Source organism: Rana temporaria, chromosome 12, assembly GCF_905171775.1.
Source record: "Rana temporaria chromosome 12, aRanTem1.1, whole genome shotgun sequence".
Taxonomy (NCBI): Eukaryota; Metazoa; Chordata; class Amphibia; order Anura; family Ranidae; genus Rana; species Rana temporaria.
Window position 1 is genome coordinate 15866193 of NC_053500.1, and position 16608 is coordinate 15882800.

Consider the following 16608-nt stretch of genomic DNA (forward strand, 5'->3'; position numbering starts at 1 on the left):
AACGCTGTATATTTCAGTGCGTTACATGCAGATTAACGCAGTATATTTCAATGCGTTACTAAAAGATTAACACAGTATTAACACAATTGCATCACTACAAGTTTAACGCTGTATATTTCAGTGCGTTATGTGCCATTTAATGCAGTATATTTCTGTGCATTAGTGCAAGTTTAACGCTCTATAGTTCAGTGTGCTACATGCCATTAACACAGTATGTTTCAGTGCATTACTACAAGATTAACACAGTATAGTTCATTGCATCCCTGCACGTTTAACGCTATATATTTCAGTGCGTTACGTGCCGATTAACACAGTATATTTCAGTGTATTACTACAAGATTAACACAGTATAGTTCATTGCATCACTGCAAGTTTAACGCTGTATATTTCAGTGCTTTATGTGCCATTTAATGCAGTATATTTCTGTTTATTAGTGCAAGTTTAACGCTGTATAGTTCAGTGCACTACGTGCCATTAACACAGTATGTTTTGGTGCGTTACTACAAGATTAACACAGTATAGTTCATTGCATCAATGCAAGCTTAACGCTGTATATTTTAGTGTGTTATGTGCCGTTTAATGCAGTATATTTAATTGCGTTACTGCAAGTATAATGCTGTATATTTCAGTGCATTACGTGCCTTTAAGGCAGTATATTTCAGTGCGTTACTGCAAGTTTAAAAAAAGGAACAATCTGGCAGCCTAGCGGGCGGATGGCACCAAGAATACCATCCAACCCGGGGGGCTAAGGGGGCATAATCCAGCTGGACCCCAAGCAATGAGATTGTAAGGAAAGCGCAAAAAGCATCCATGTCCCGGTGAATCCATCACCATTGTGCACAAGTAGTGGCATAGTGACTCTAGTGGTCCGAATCCTTACGGGAGATATGGAAAAGTATCCATCGCTGTAAGAGACGGGGGCAGGTTTGACATACAAGTGATGCACACATGGCATTGGCGGTGGTCCCATCCTGTTCCTCTGGCCTGAGATGAAGCTGGTGCATTTCAAGCATCACCTATCTCTTACACCGATGGATGCTTTTCCATATCTCCATTAGGATTCAGAAAACTACAGGCACTTATGCCACTACTCGTGCACAATGGTTATGGATTCACCCAAACATGGATGCTTTTTGCGCCTTCCTTACCATCTCGTTCCTTGGGGTCCGGTCGGAATCTGCCACCTCAGCCCCTGGGCTATTCTTGGTGCCATCTGCTCATTAGGCTGCCAGACTGCTCCTTTCCCCCCTTCCCCAACATTTCAGCTGATATATTCCATTCTCCTGCATTTACTCCTGAGGAGGTGGAGGCTAATCCACGAAACGCGTAGAGTTATAGGATGCTGTGCAATGTTTGGATTGTTTTACCATCCGCCATATAAAAAATTCTGCTACTCGGTTCAAAACTGCCTGGCCCTATGTGAAAACGTAATTGCCACCCATCCATGCTGAATCATGAATGAACTGTGAATAACCACAATTTTTGTAAAGCTGAGTTAAATTTTACTTGCTACACCCAGGCCTGATTACTGCCAGACCTGTTGAATCAAGAGATCACTTAAATAGAAGTTGTCTGACAAAGTGAAGCACGCTAACAGATCACAAAAAGCCACACATCATGCCACAATCTAAAAAAATTCAAGAACCGATTAGAAACAAAGTAATGTACATGTATCGGGTTAGGAAGGGTTTCAAAGCTATTTCTAAGGCTTTGAAACTCCAGTGAACCACGGGGAGAGCCATTATCCACAAATGGAGATAGATGTAACAGTGGTGAACCTTCCCAGGAGTGGACGGCCTACAAAAATTACTCCAGGAGCATGACGAGGACTCATCCAGAAGGTCATAAAATAACCCAGAGCAACATCTAAAGAACTGCAGGCCTCACTTGCCTCCGGTAAGATCAGTGTTCATGATTTAACAATTAGGCCCCGTACACAGAATTCAGCCAGAAACTCGGTTCAGAGCTGAATTCTGCCGAGAAACACGGCCGTGTGTACACTTTCGGCCGAGGAAGCCGACGAGGACCTCGGCGAGGAAATAGAGAACATGTTCTCTATTTCCTTGTTGTTCAATGGGAAATTTCAGCTCGCCGAGGTCCTCGGCGGCTTCACACGAAACTCGACGGACAAAACAATGTGTTTTGCCCGTCGAGTTCCTCGGTCGTGTGTACGCGGCCTAAGAAAGAGACTGGAAAAATGGTGTCCATGGAAGAGCTCCAGGGTCAAAGCCACTGCTGACCAAAAAGAACACAAAGACTCATCTCACATTTACCAAAAAACATCTTGATTAGTCCCAAGACTTTTAGGCAAATATTCTGTGGACTGATGAGACAAAAATTTAACTTTTTGGAAGGTGTGTGTCGCGTTACATCTGGCATAAAACAAATACTGTACCGCATTTCATAACAAGAACATCATATCAACAGTCAGACATGGTGGTGGTAGCGTGATGGTCTGGGGCTGGACGATTTACCATAATTTGATGGAACCATGAATTCTGAGCTCTACCAGAAAATCCTAAAGGAGAATGTCCGGCCATCAGTTTGAGACCTCAAACTCAAGTGCACTTGGGTTACGCAGCAGGACAATGATCCAAAACACAACAGCAAGTCCACCTCCAAATGGTTCAAACAAAGCAAAATTTAGGTTTTGGAGTGACCTAGTCAAAGCCCGGACTTAAATCCAATTGAGATGCTGTATGATGAACTTACACAGGCTGTTCATGCTGGAAAACCCTCCAATGTCACTGAATTAAAACAATTCTGCAAAGAAGATCGGGTCAAAATTGCTCCACAGCGATGTAAAGAGTCTCATTGCCAGTTTTTCGCAAATGCTTGATTACAGTTGTTGCCGCCAAGGGTGGCACAACCAGTTATTGGGTTTAGGGGGCAATTACTTTTTTCACACAACTGTATTTACCAACAGGCAGACTTTTGTTAAAGCAACACATGGGAGGTCCAGAAAGTTGGAGGAGTAAGGCCTCGTACACGCGACCGCTTTCCTCGACAGAATCCATCAAGAAACTTGGTGGCAGAGCTTTTTTGCCGAGGAAAACGGTCGTGTGTATGCTTTTCATCAAGAAAACTGTCGAGGAACTCGACGAGGAGAAAAGAGAACGAGTCTCAATTTCCTCATCGTGTTCCTCGTCGGGCTGGTTTTCGACGAGAAACACGTTCGTGTGTATGCTAAGAAACCCACGCATGCTCAGAATAAAGTATGAGACGGGAGCGCACCTTCGGTAAAAGTAGCGTTCGTAATGGAGATAGCACATTTGTCACGCTGTAACAGACTGAAAAGCGCAAATCGTCTCTCACCAAACTTTTACTTAAAGCGCAGTAATATGAGATTAGCAAAAGAAGCCCCAAGGGTTGTGCCAGTGGAATCGAACTTCCCCTGCCGTTGCACGTGTTGTACGTCACCGCGTTTGAGAACGACGAGATTTGGTCTTGACTGTGTGTACGCAAAGAAAGCTTGTTGAGGTTCTCAACAAGCCTAACAAGGAACTCGTCGAGGAAAACGATGTGTCTTTTCCGACGAGTTCCTCGGTCGTGTGTACGAGGCCTGAGGCCTCGTACACACGGCTGAGAAACTCGACGGGCAAAACACATAGTTTTGCTCGTTGAGTTCCTTGTGAAGCCGCCGAGGATCTCGGCGAGCCAAATGTTTCCATTCCCATCAGGGGAGAAAGAAGACATGCTTTCTTTTTGGCCCGACGAGATCTTTGTCGGTTTCCTCGTCGAAAAGTGTACACACGACCGGTTTCCTCTGCAAAAAAAAAACCCAGCAAGCCTATTGCTGGTTTTTGCAGAGAAACTCGGCCGTGTGTAAGAGGCCATAGAGTGAAGCTTGCAAGAAAATGTCAAGATCTGCTAATAACTTCAGCTGCCTATATCTGTAGTTCAAATCATTGTTTTGAGGTGTGATTTCCACAAAAAATGACCTCTACATTCAAAATGCTGTCACCTTATGCTCAGATTGGAACGCCTAGGTTTTATAAAAGGTCCACAAGTGACAGTTGAGCACACACGCTGATCCTACGCAGTGATTTGATTGTTGGGACAGCGGAGGAAAAATGACAGGTCCGTCAGATCTTTGTGACGTTCCAGTGACACAGACCAGACCTACGGCCTGCGCCGGACTAATGCGATACATCTGCTTGTTGTCTCCCGTAATGAAATCTTTGGCCGAGCCATGCCTCTGCACCCCAACAGCTGCCGGCTCAACCCCCCCTACCCAGAGCTCCGGCTCGCAGAACAGATTGCGTGATGTCGCTGGCATGACAGGGCGGCGTATACCGCGGCGCTGTGTTTACAGATCCTCCAAATGGATATGTAATAATGGACCCAGGAGGATAAAACAGCACATCTGCTAAGAGGATAGCCCAGCTGTAGGAGAGACGACACACACGGGAGATGTCAGATCTCAGATGTGGAGGACATAAGAAGGGCTCAGGTTAGATCAGGAACAACACTTGTTATTGGTTGCTACGGACAACACAGACACTTTGCCCTTCCACGTTTTTTTTTTTTTTTTAGCTTGGATTAAAACGACCACATCGTATATTTTACAGATATTCAAGGGCCGAAAAATCAATGAATAATATATGGATTAAAATTAATTTCTTTTTGGAATCATCATGGTATGATTCAGAACAAAACATCGGGGTCCACATCAGAGTCCATTCCAGGAATCCCCCTTTACACCAGGGTCCTTTCTTACATCAGTGTCCACCATCAGAGTTCTCCCCTACATCAGAGTCCCCCCTTATATCAGGATGCCCATCAGTGTCCCCTCTTACATCACTGTCCCTATAAGAGTTCCCCCCTACATCAGAATCCCCATTAGTCACCCCTTACATCTATGTCCCCATCAGAGTCCCTGCTTACATCAGCATCCACCATCAGCGTTCCCCCACTGACATCAGAATCTCTATTCGAGTCACCCCTTACATCAGGGTTCCCATCAGTGTCCCCATCAGAGTCCCCTCCTGACATCAGAGTCCCCATTACATCAGGGTTCCCATCAGTGTGCCCCCCTTGCATCAGTGTCCCCATCAGAGTCCCCTCTTACATCAGAGTCCCCTCCTGACATCAGAGTCCCCATTAGTGTCCCCCTTACATCAGGGTTTCCCTCGCTGTCCTTATCAGAGTCCCCTCTTACATCAGCGTCCACCATCAGAGTTCCCCCCTGACATCAGAGTCCTCATTAGAGTCCCCCCTTATATCAGTGTCCCCTCTTACATCAGCGTCCACCATCAGAGTCCCCCCTGACATCCGAGTCCCCTCTTACATCAGGGTTCCCATCGGTGTCCCCTCTTACATCAGTGTCCCCATCAAAGTCCCCTCTTACATCAGCATCCACCAAAGTTCCTCCCCCACATCAGAGTCCCCATCATAGTCCCTGCTTACATCATGACATATTGACGTCGGCAAAGTGGTTGTAGAATCCTGACTTTACCACGTGATCAGCCGTGGTTACATCGTGATCAGACGGCTGATCACGATGTAAACAGGAAAAGCCGGTAATCGGTAAGTCAGACGCGAGAAGAGGAGAGCCGATCGGCTGCTCCTGTGACAGGTGGGGGTTTGTGCTGATCGATTATCAGCACAGCCCCCCCGAGGATGCCCACTGGACCACCAGGGATGCCCACTGGACCACCAGGGATGCCCACTAGACCACCAGGGATGCAAAAAAAAAAAGGTATGCCACCCTAGACCACCAGGGATGAGAAGGACACAAAAAATGGATGCCAATCATTGCCGCAATGGATGCCAATCAGTGCCCACAATGGGCATCACTGATTGGCAGGCATTGTTTGGCACTGATTGGCATCCATTAGTACAACACATACGATAGTGCCCATCTATGCCCATCCGTGCCACCTATCCGTGCCCATCCATGCCGCCTATCAGTGCCCACCCATGCCGCCTATCAGTGCTCATCCGTGCCGCCTATCCATGCCCATCCATGCTGCCTATCCGTGCCCATCCGTGCCACCTATCCGTGCCGCCTATCTGTGCTCATCTGTGCCACCTATCAGTGCCCATCCATGCCGCCTATCCAAGCCCATCCATGCCGCCTATCCGTGCCGCCTATCAGTGCCCATCAGTGCCGCATATTAGTGCCCATCAATGCCACCTCATCGGTGCCCATCAGTGCCACTTTATCAGTGCCCGTCAGTGCAGTACCATCAGTGCCCATCAGTGAAGGAGAAAACATACTTATTTACAATGTTTTATAACAGAAACAAAAAAAAACTTTTTTTTTCTAAATTTTCAGTCATTTTTTTATTTTTTTTGCAGAAAATAAATATCCCAGAGGTGATCAAATACCACCAAAATAAATCTCTATTTGTGGGTACAAAATGATAAAAGTTTAGTTTGGGTACAGTGTAGCACGACCACGCAATTGTCATTCAAAGTGCAACAGCGCTGAAAGCTAAAAATTGGTCTGGGCGGGAAGCTGTATAAGTGCCCAGTATGGAAGTGGTTAAAGAAACAAAACTGGCTTTAGATATACTTTAATGATCACAGACTGGTAATGCCTGAGTTGGTTCCATAAATACACTCTTAACTTTTCACTATATTACCGAAAGTATTGGGACGCCTGCCTTTACACGCACATGAACTTTAATTGCATCCCAGTCTTAGTCCGTAGGGTTGAATATTGAGTTGGCCCCGCCCTTTGCAGCTATAACAGCTTCATCTCTTCTGGGAAGGCCGTCCACAAGGTTTAGGAGTGTGTCTATGGGAATGTTTGACCATTCTTCCAGAAGAGCATTAGTTGGGTCAGGCACTGATGTTGGACGAGAAGGTCTGGCTCGCAGAATCCCAAAGGTGTTCTATTTGGTTGAGGTCAGGACTCCGTGCAGGCCAGTCAAGTTCCTCCACCCCAAACTCGCACATCCATTTCTTTATGCTTTGTACACTGGTCCAAATCATTTGGTGGAGGGGGGATTATGGTGTGGGGTTGTTTTTTAGGGGTTGGACTTGGCCCCTTAGTTCCAGTGAAGGGAACTCTTAAGGCGTCGGCATACCAAGACATTTTGGACAATTTCATGCTCCCAACTTTGTGGGAACAGTTTGGGGACGGCCCTTTCCTGTTCCAACATGACTTCACACCAGTGCACAAAGCAAGGTCCATAAAGACATGGATGAGTGAGTTTGGGGTGGAGGAACTTGACTGGCCTGCACAGAGTCCTGACCTCAACCTGACACACCACCTTTGGGATGAATTAGAGCGGAGACTGCGAGCCAGGCCTTCTCGTCCTCATCAGTGCGTCATGATTTTGAAGTTAGGGGTTGTGGCAGCAGCTAGCTGCCATAACTGCAGCATTGTTTTTCCCCTTAGGCGACCGGTTTTCAGATAAAAGTGACCCCAGTGGATACGATATGGCCGATGGCTAGGCAGGAAGTCGAAAGAGAGCAAGATGTCCCCCACTCGACTCTACGCCCCCAATTTTTTTTAGCTTTTAAGGGTAAATGAGAGATTTGGGGTCTTTTTGACCCCAGATCTCTCAATGAAGAGGACCTTTTAGGCCCCTTTTTTCGACTGCCCCTTAACTCATTCAATGTTATCTTATGTGTATGTGTACACAGGGTCGTTTACTGTCCTTTTTAGACAGTTGCGTTTATAGGCCTTTTTTTGGAAGGCAAAAAAAATGAGTTCAGACGCCAAAGTTTCCGACGTTTCAGACGCCAACCGCTTCTAAATGCGGCTAAACGCGGTAAGCAGCGCTTCGTTTATAGGCACTTTTCGGTCTTTTGAAATGCCTCTAAATGCAAACGCGGCAAAATGCGGCATGTAAACACGGCAAAACAGGCGTTTTAATCAGGGGAGGGCTGGGCCAGGGGGCAGGGTGGAAATTGCCTCCCGGGCCACCGTGACTTATGGCCGCCGCTGCCCGCTACCATTTTCTTTTTTATTCTGGTCTAGGAAGTTGGGCCGGGGGAATGGCCACAGCAGCCGACCACTAGCTGTTGCATTCTGGAAGTTGTAGTCCACGCTCAAGCTCCCGGTGGGTGGAAAACAGAGCAGCGCAGAGGAAACTACAACTCCCGGAGAGCGGATTCTTGGAAGCAGGGTGTGCCAGGAAGTCGGGACACAGGGCTGGGTGCTGGCTGCAACTTGACCCCAGGACCAGGAGCATTACCTCCCCCCAGGAGGCCATGGCATGCAAGGACCTGCTGAGATCACTGTGGTGAGAGACCCTGACACCCATAGGTGACGCCCCGAGCCGCCCCCAAAGTCGTGCAAGAACCTTTTTCTAAGTCAGAACGACTTGCGTCGCTCCTATTAGAACGGTTCCATTGCAATTGAATGGGACGCGACTCGGGGTCGCCCCAGTGTGAACCGGCTCTTAAAGGACAGTGTAAAAGTAAAAATAAATAAATAATTTAAGCGCCCAGTCCCACTGTGCTTCCGCGCAGAAGCGAATGCATATGTAAGTCGTGCCTGCATATGTAAATATTGTTCAAACATCACATGTGAGGTATCGCCACGATCATCAGAGCGAGAGCAATAATTCTAGCACATGACCTCCTCTGAAACTCTAAACAGGTAACCTGTAAAAAAAAATGTAAAGCTCACCAGATTTTTAAAGTGATTGTAAAGTCTTGTTTTGTTTTCTCTAAGAATAACAAACATATATATGTCAAGTGGGTGGCTGTTGTCGTGACAACGCGTTTTGGGCGTGGCCCTTCTTTAAGTCATCCAGAAACGCATTTTCACAACAACATTCACCCACTTCCCCTTCTCTCCTCGGCTTGCGCTTCATCCACCACCCTGTGTTTCAAGCCTCGCTTTGGATCCGTGTTCCCTGAACGTATGACGTCACGCTCAGGTGCTTTCACCTGCAGGTCACTGCCAGCGGTGCTTCCAGCTGTCCATCGGCTTCTCTTCTTTCCATTCCCCACAGGAGCTTCGGTTTGATGCACTTGACCCTCTATCCCGCTCTGCATATATCCATTCTCCCTCTATATTGGATAGACTTGGCACATGAGGAGCTTAGTTTACCACCGCAGCATTGTTCCTTACAGCTGGTCCAGACTTCACTGCCCAATAAGGTGCTGTCACAGCGGTAATTACCGTATTTATCGGCATATACCGCGCACCGGCGTATAGCGCGCACCCCAAGCTGAGAAGGGAAGTTTAGGGAAAAAAATTACATTTTGGATGTCTTGCCTGGTGTCCATCGGCGGCCTTGTCCGGCGTCCGTCTGCGGCCTTGCATGGGGTCCATCCAGTCTTGTCGGTGTCTGTTTGCTGTCTTGCCCAGCGTCCATCGGCAGCCTTGTCCAGCGTCCGTCTGCGGCGTTGCGCGGGGTCCGTCGAGTGTTGCGCGGGGTCCGTCGAGAGTTGTGGGTGTCCATCCGCACCTTGCCCGGGGTTGCGTTCCGTTGTGTGTTTGAATTTGGCACGCTGTGCAGAGCCGGATTTCCTGCGCACTCGGCTTCTCTCAGGTCCTCTCGCGTGGCTGCGGGCGGAGCCGAGCCTGGCCGAGCCTAGCCAAGTGCGCAGTACACTCGGCTCGGACAATGCTCGGCGGGGATTGGCGTATATCGCGAACCCACGATCTTCCCCTGATTTTAAAGGGAAAAAAGTGTGCGGTATACGCCGATAAATACGGTATGTTGCATAGCTGTTCCATCTATGCAAGGAGTTTTTAACTGTTGGTATTCATCAACCTTACATCATGTCAACAATAAACTGACTTATGATTTTATTACACTGACTCCATCCGAGAATTTTTCCATACCAGGCGGTTTCCGATCAGTGATTTCAGTTGTGGTTGTTTCTGAATGTTTGTTCCTTTTCCACGCCGCTCCCGGTGTGCTTATCCACACAGCTGCTCCTCCGTCTCTCATAGGACACCACACACCGTTCCCAGTGAAATCCTTGTCCCAGTCCCCTGGCCCCAGACTTATTATTGTTGATTATTGTTGATAAAAAAATATGTAATGTTTGGGGATTTTAAGTCATTTTCTAGCAAAAAATACAGATTTTTACTTGTAAACAACAAATGTCAGAAAACGGCCTGGTCTTAAAGTGGTTAAAATCCCTGCAATGTACGTAGATCACCCAGAGGGGAATGTTTTTTCGTATTTTTTTTTTTTTTCACAACAAAAGTGGAGTTACTCTTAAAAGTAAATGGTACTCCTAATTAGTTTGCTCTGTCTATTATAAACTCTATGGCCCGGATTCACAGACATCGGCGCACATTTATGCCGCAGTAGCGTATCTCCTGTACGCTATGCCGGCGCAGCGCAGAGAGGCAAGCATGGAATTCACAAAGCACTTGCTCCCAAAACGGTGCTAGGTTTCCTAGGCGTAAGCCGGCGTAGGTGGAAGTGGGCGTGAGTCATGCAAATGATGGGCCGAGCACCAGACAGATACGTATTATGAACGGCGCATTCGCCGTCCCGTGGACGCATTCCAGTGCGCATGCTCACAAATACGTCGGAACAACTGCCTAAGATACGCCGGATCACTGCCTACGGCGTGAACGTAACCTACGCCTAGTCATATTCACGTCCAACGTATGTCGGCTTGTGTTCCTTGGTGCAGACCTTTGCATGGATGCTGCTGAGTTACACCTCCTTTATGGGGCTTAACTTTACGCCGGACGTACGACTTACGTGCACATCGCGTAGCCTGCGTCGGGCGCACGTACGATCATGAATTGCCGTATCTCCCTCATTTGCATATTTGAATAGAAAATCAATTGGAGCGCCAAATGCATCCAGCGTAAATATGCGCCCACTCTACCCCGGCGTAGGCAAGTTACGCCGATGGAATGAAGCCTATTTTTAAGCGTATCTGTTTTGTGGGCCCGGCGCACAGATACAACGGCGCATAATTGCACTTACGCGGTGTATCTGCAGATTCGCCTGCGCAAGTGCTTTGTGAATCCGGGCCCTTACCTTTATAACCACTTTCCTACCGGGCACTTTCACCTCCTTCCTGCCCAGGCCGATTTTCAGCTTTCAGCGCTCTCACACTTTGAATGACGATTGCGCGGTCATGCAACACTGTACCCATATGGAATTTTAATCATTTTTTTTAAACAGATAGAACTTTCTTATGGTGGTATTTAATCACCGCTGAGTTTTTTTTTTTTTTTTGCTAAACAAAACAAAAGAAGACTGAACATTTTGAGAAAAAAAAAAAAGTTTTTCTTAGTTTTATAATTTTATCATTTTGTATATAAGTAATTTTTCTCCTTCACTGATGGCCTGAGAGAGTGGGTAACCGCTCAAAGAGAACCAGGTAATCTGATTCCTGTGGTCCGAGCCGAGGGTGCAGGCAGTGCAATCAAAATGCAGGTTAGGATGAAGGAAAAAAGCTGGGACAGCCGCACTCCAAAAAAACTCCTCCTTTAATTAAAAATCACAAAATACATGCCACAGCAAAAAACAGCACAACAAAAGAAAAGCTGACGTTTCGCACTATGCCTTAGTGCTTCTTCATAGCTATGAAGAAGCACTAAGGCATAGTGCGAAACGTCAGCTTTTCTTTTGAGGAGTTTTTTTGGAGTGCGGCTGTCCTAGCTTTTTTCCTTCATCCTAACCTGCACTGATGGCCACTGACAGACTGCACTGATAGATTGCACTCATGGGCACTGATGAGGGGGCGCTATAATGCAGCACTTATGGGCACTGATGAGGCTACACTGATGGGTACTGATAGGCAGTGATGAGGAGGCACCAATATGCAACACTGATGGGCACTGATAGGTGGCACTGATATGCAGCACTGATGGGCACTGATAGGTGGCACTGATATGCAGCACTGATGGGCACTGATAGGCAGCACTTATGGGTACTGATAGGCAGAACTGATTGGCAGTGATAAGCAGGCACTGATGGGCACTGAAAGCAACACTGACTGGCATCACTTCTGGCCACTGATTGGCATCACTGCTGGGCACTGTTGGGGCTGCACTGATAATCAGGACACTGATTATCACGACCGCACAATTGTCAGTTAAAGTAACGCAGTACCGTATCGCAAAAAATGGCCTGGTCATGAAGGGGGGTAAATCTTCTGGAGCTCAAGTGGTTAAGATAGGATAGCAATACCAGTAAGAGAACTTCACAGGTCCAGCCCTATTTTTTTTTACTTTCATGAAAAGGCAGACACAGGTTTCCCTATGAAGTGTGTATGTAGTACAGAGGCTGAGCTCCAGGGCTGCCAAGTTGCTGCATGGACTTTGTGAATAGTCTTCTTCAGAAAGGGTGGGGGGGGGTGGGGAGAGAGAGTCAGCAGCTTGTCATTGTCCTTCTGCTCTATAGTAATTGTTTGTGCTTACAAGGGTTGGATTGGCTGCCCCGTCCATGCCATTGTTGTGTAATTATCCCAGGCCCGCCGTGATTGGGCTGGACACGGCCTCTTGTCCACATAAGCTTTTTTGGTACTTGCAAGTTTTCAGGAATGAAGTAACAACTTAGCGAACAGTTTCTAAAGTGGATGGTGAAACAGACAAGCAGCCAACATGACGTTGTGTGAAACTTTTCTAGGTCAGTAAACTTTTTTTTTTTATATGCAAACTTTGTTTTTTTAACTACTACACCTTTAGTGTAACTTTGATCGTTTTTTTGTATGCATCCTGTAAAGTTTTGTTTTCTTTTGATGGAACTTTGGATCACGTTTAGGTTGCAAAAATGTAACTTTTTCCTTGTTGACAATTGGAAACTTTTTTTTACTCCCGACCGTGGTAGTTAAGAAATCAGCCCCTTTTTCTGTAGACATTCATTTCAGTTTTCAAGCAATAAAGAACGATTTTGAGGTTTTCTAATCGGTCGCTCTCTCAAAACTGTTATCGGTTATTTCAAACAACGTTTTAATTGGTTGATTTACTTGCAAATATCGATTTGTTTTCCCGTCTCCTCGTCCGTATTTATTACAACAAAAGAAAAAACACCTGCTAATATCAGCTGCCCAAGAACAAGCATTGACTTGTTTAAGTTAGCGGTTTATTAAGACTTTTTTATTGTGGTAGAGTTTGAGTTCTTGTGTGTTCCTCGTGTTAACTAACTTAAAGCTTTGGTTTTAGACATATTCCTTTGATTAAATTACATTTTATAAAAAAAAAAAAAATCATATTATGTTATTGTGATACAAGATTTAAAAAAAACACCAATAATTGACTTAGCATTTTATAATTGAAAATATTTCAATATAAAATAATAATATAAAGGGAGAAAGTGCAGTTCCCTTCCAATACAAGAGGGTTAGGAGGGCTCTGCTCGTGGGAGCTTACAATCTAAAGGGGAGGGGCGAGGGCATCTGTTCACTATTGTCTAAAGTCTTACTGCAGGGATTATCTTACTCTGAGTTAACAGACGATAAGTGCCAAAAAATATATATATATATACATAGAAACATAAAAAAAAACGATAGCAGAAAAAGAAATATATAAAAAAGCGATAGCAGAAAAATAGCCAAGTGGTCCGTCAAGTTTGCCCAATTTTAATTTGATTTATTTATATTTTGTAACTTTTTTTGTTTAGAGTATAGATCTTTTTTTTTGTACCAAGCATGTTTGAAGCCCCTAACTCTTGACTGAAGCCTCGTACGCGCGACCGAGAAACTCGACGGGCGAAACACATCGTTTTTGCTCGTCGAGTTCCTTGTGAAGCCGTCGAGATACTCGGCGAGACAAATTTCTCCAGTCCCGTCGAGGAAATAGAGAACTTGCTCTCTCTTTGGCTCGTCGACTTTCTCGACAGTTTCCTCGACGAAAATGTACACGCGATCGGTTTCCTCGGCAAAAAAATATCTCCCAGCAAGTTTCTTGCTGGTTTTTTCCGAGAAACTCGGTCGTGTGTACGAGGCTTGACTCTCTCTCTCTACCTTTGCTGGAAGTCTCTTCCAAGCATTAACTACTTTCTAAGATTCGTTTTGAACTTTCCTCCAGTTTAGCTTGTGGTCATTTCCCTGCGTTCTTGATCATAGCTTCACATTGATAATACTGCCCTCCTGAACCTTATTTACCCCCATTTAAAGTTATCAGTCGCGAGTTGAGTTGCATCTTGAGTTGCGCGGTCATTTACCCCGTAGGATCTCGAATCATGTCGCCCCTTCCCCTTTCTTTCCTCCAGACTGTACATATTGGGGAGATTTACTAAAACTGGAGCATTGTCTTTTGTTATCGAATAATTGAATAAACATTGGGGGTTGATTTACTAAAACCGGAGAGTGCAAAAACCTGGTGCAGCTGTACATGGTGGTAGCCAATCAGCTTCTAACATCATATTGTTCAATGAAGCTTTGACAATAAAACCTGGAAGCTGATTGGCTTCTATGTAAAGCAGCACCAGATTTTGCACTCTCCAGTTTTAGTAGATTTGAAGCCTCTCCCAATTTGTTGATTGCTTTTTTTTGCAGTCAGATTATTTAGCAATAAATACTGTAACAAAAAGACAGACTTATTCCAATACTCTTGATCCAGAAGAAGTCATCCCAGGTCAACATTGCATGATTGGAACATTTGTTGCATGTTGTTAAAGATCCAACGCCCTTGCCTGCATGTTATGGTCCCTGAACCGCAAGCTTAAAGCCCAGCTCTAAAAACCTTTCAGCCAGTCGCATTTATTTTATTATGTGCAGAGATGTTTTACTAACCTCTAAAAATCTCTGAATCCAACTCCATGAAGTTTTACCATGCACCTGTTCCGATAAAATAGATTATAACAGATCATCTCCTACTCTGGAAAGCCATAGTCTGTTGTACCCCAAATCATTGCCTACACTGTAAAGCCATAGTCCATTGTACCCCAAATCATTGCCTACACTGGAAATCCATAGTCCATTTTGCCCCAAATCATCTCTTACACTGGAAATCCGTAGTCTATTGTACCCCAAATCATCTCTTACACTGGAAATCCCCAGTCTATTGTACCCCAAATCATTGCCTACAATGGAAATCCATAGTCCATTTTGCCCCAAATCATCTCTTACACTGGAAATCCGTAGTCTATTGTACCCCAAATCATCTCCTACACTGGAAAGCAATAGTCCATTATACCCCAAATCATTGCCTATGCCTACACTGGAAATCCATAGTCCATTGTACCCCAAATCATCTCCTACACTGGAAAGCAATAGTCCATTGTACCCCAAATCATCTCCTACACTGGAAAGTCATAGTCCATTGTACCCCAAATCATCTCCTACTCTGGAAAGCCATAGTCCATTGTACTACACATCATCGCCTACACTGGAAAGCCATAGTCCTTTGTACTACAAATCATCTCCTACACTGGAAAGCCATAGTCCATTATACCCCAAATCATTGCCTACACTGGAAAGCCATAGTCTATTGTACCCTAAATCATCTCCTACACTGGAAATCCATAGTCCATTGTACTACAAATCATCTCCTACACTGGAAAGCCATAGTCTATTGTACCCCAAATCATCTCCTACACTGGAAAGCCATAGTCCATTGTGACATATCAATTGTGCAAGGTTTAGGGAACCATTGAGTGCTGTGGATAAACCTCATGTTGTTCGAGTCCCTACTGAATTGTTCAACTATTATTCTTCAATCTCTCAGTAAATATAGACAGCAAGACTTCCATCAGAAATGGTCCCTGTACAAACATTCATTCTTATGTACGGGTAGAATTAGAAAGCTCAGCTCTTTGACGTTGATGTCTAAGTGTTCTTGTAGTCTTGAAAGTTACAAAGTTTAAGAAGAACAGATAAATATATTTAATAGAGAGAGTAGTTGTGGGTTTATTTCATAAAACATTTCAGAAACGTATCTAAAGATCAGCACAGGGCGGCCAAATTTCAGTTAAGTTTTAACGTCTGATCCACAAACCGAATCGTAGAATTTGCTTAAAAAAAAAAAAAGTTGAATGTAAATCTGTCATCCCATTGATAGCGAGAGAAAAGTTTAGACTTGTACTTTCTTTGCAGACAAAGGCAATTGCATGTCCTGAGGGGTGGGATATTAGGCGGGGGAGGGGGGCTTTATGACAATGTTAGCTCCAGGGCTTATTAAAACTTTTTTTTTCTTTCTTCCATCTGCCAGGGGTCTCTTCTTGCCGATATGCCCAGCCCTTCAGCTGTTCCATATACAATATTAATGCAGGGCCATTTAAATTCATCAAATACAACGGCATTAATTGTAGTCTGTAGTATTAAGGGTGCCCATCTGCATAGGAGGGAATAGAGAAAGGCAAATCTTTCCCCCAGCTGCTAGCTGAGGAGACTTTTTGCCAATTAGGCTAAGTGCAGGCACAACTTGCTTTTCTTCCCATTGAGGTCCCGAGTTAGCGAGTCCACTAAGAATGGCTGTCTCCGTGTTTTCAATAAGAGGGGGGCTTATTTACAATCGGTCGGGTCTCGCTTGCAGAATTAAAGGGGCCCAGACAAGGGCGGAAACAATGGTTTAAGCAGCGATCGCATGGTCACTAAACTTTTTAGGACATACCTATATGCCAGACAGCATCAATTGCACACTCAAACAGCAGTATATTAAAAAAGTTTTTTTCATATGAGCAAAATTAGTCCTTTCAGCCGTTCATACAGCTATCTGCTTATTGCGGAAACATACTCAAGCACTTTAAATGATCAAAATTGTAAGCATTTAATAAA

General features: G+C 45.1%; 1 protein-coding gene across 3 annotated transcripts in view; it reads left to right on the forward strand.

Moving 5' to 3' along the window:
- Nucleotides 1–12432: 12432 nt before the first annotated feature.
- Nucleotides 12433–16608, forward strand: part of MYT1 (myelin transcription factor 1) — a 96723-nt gene continuing 92547 nt past the window's right edge. For all 3 annotated transcript variants that reach the window (XM_040331877.1, XM_040331878.1, XM_040331881.1), the window contains exon 1: nt 12433–12518. In XM_040331877.1, coding sequence (XP_040187811.1) covers nt 12494–12518 — 25 coding nt within the window. In that variant the 5' untranslated portion in view covers nt 12433–12493. The remainder of the gene's footprint in view (nt 12519–16608) is intronic.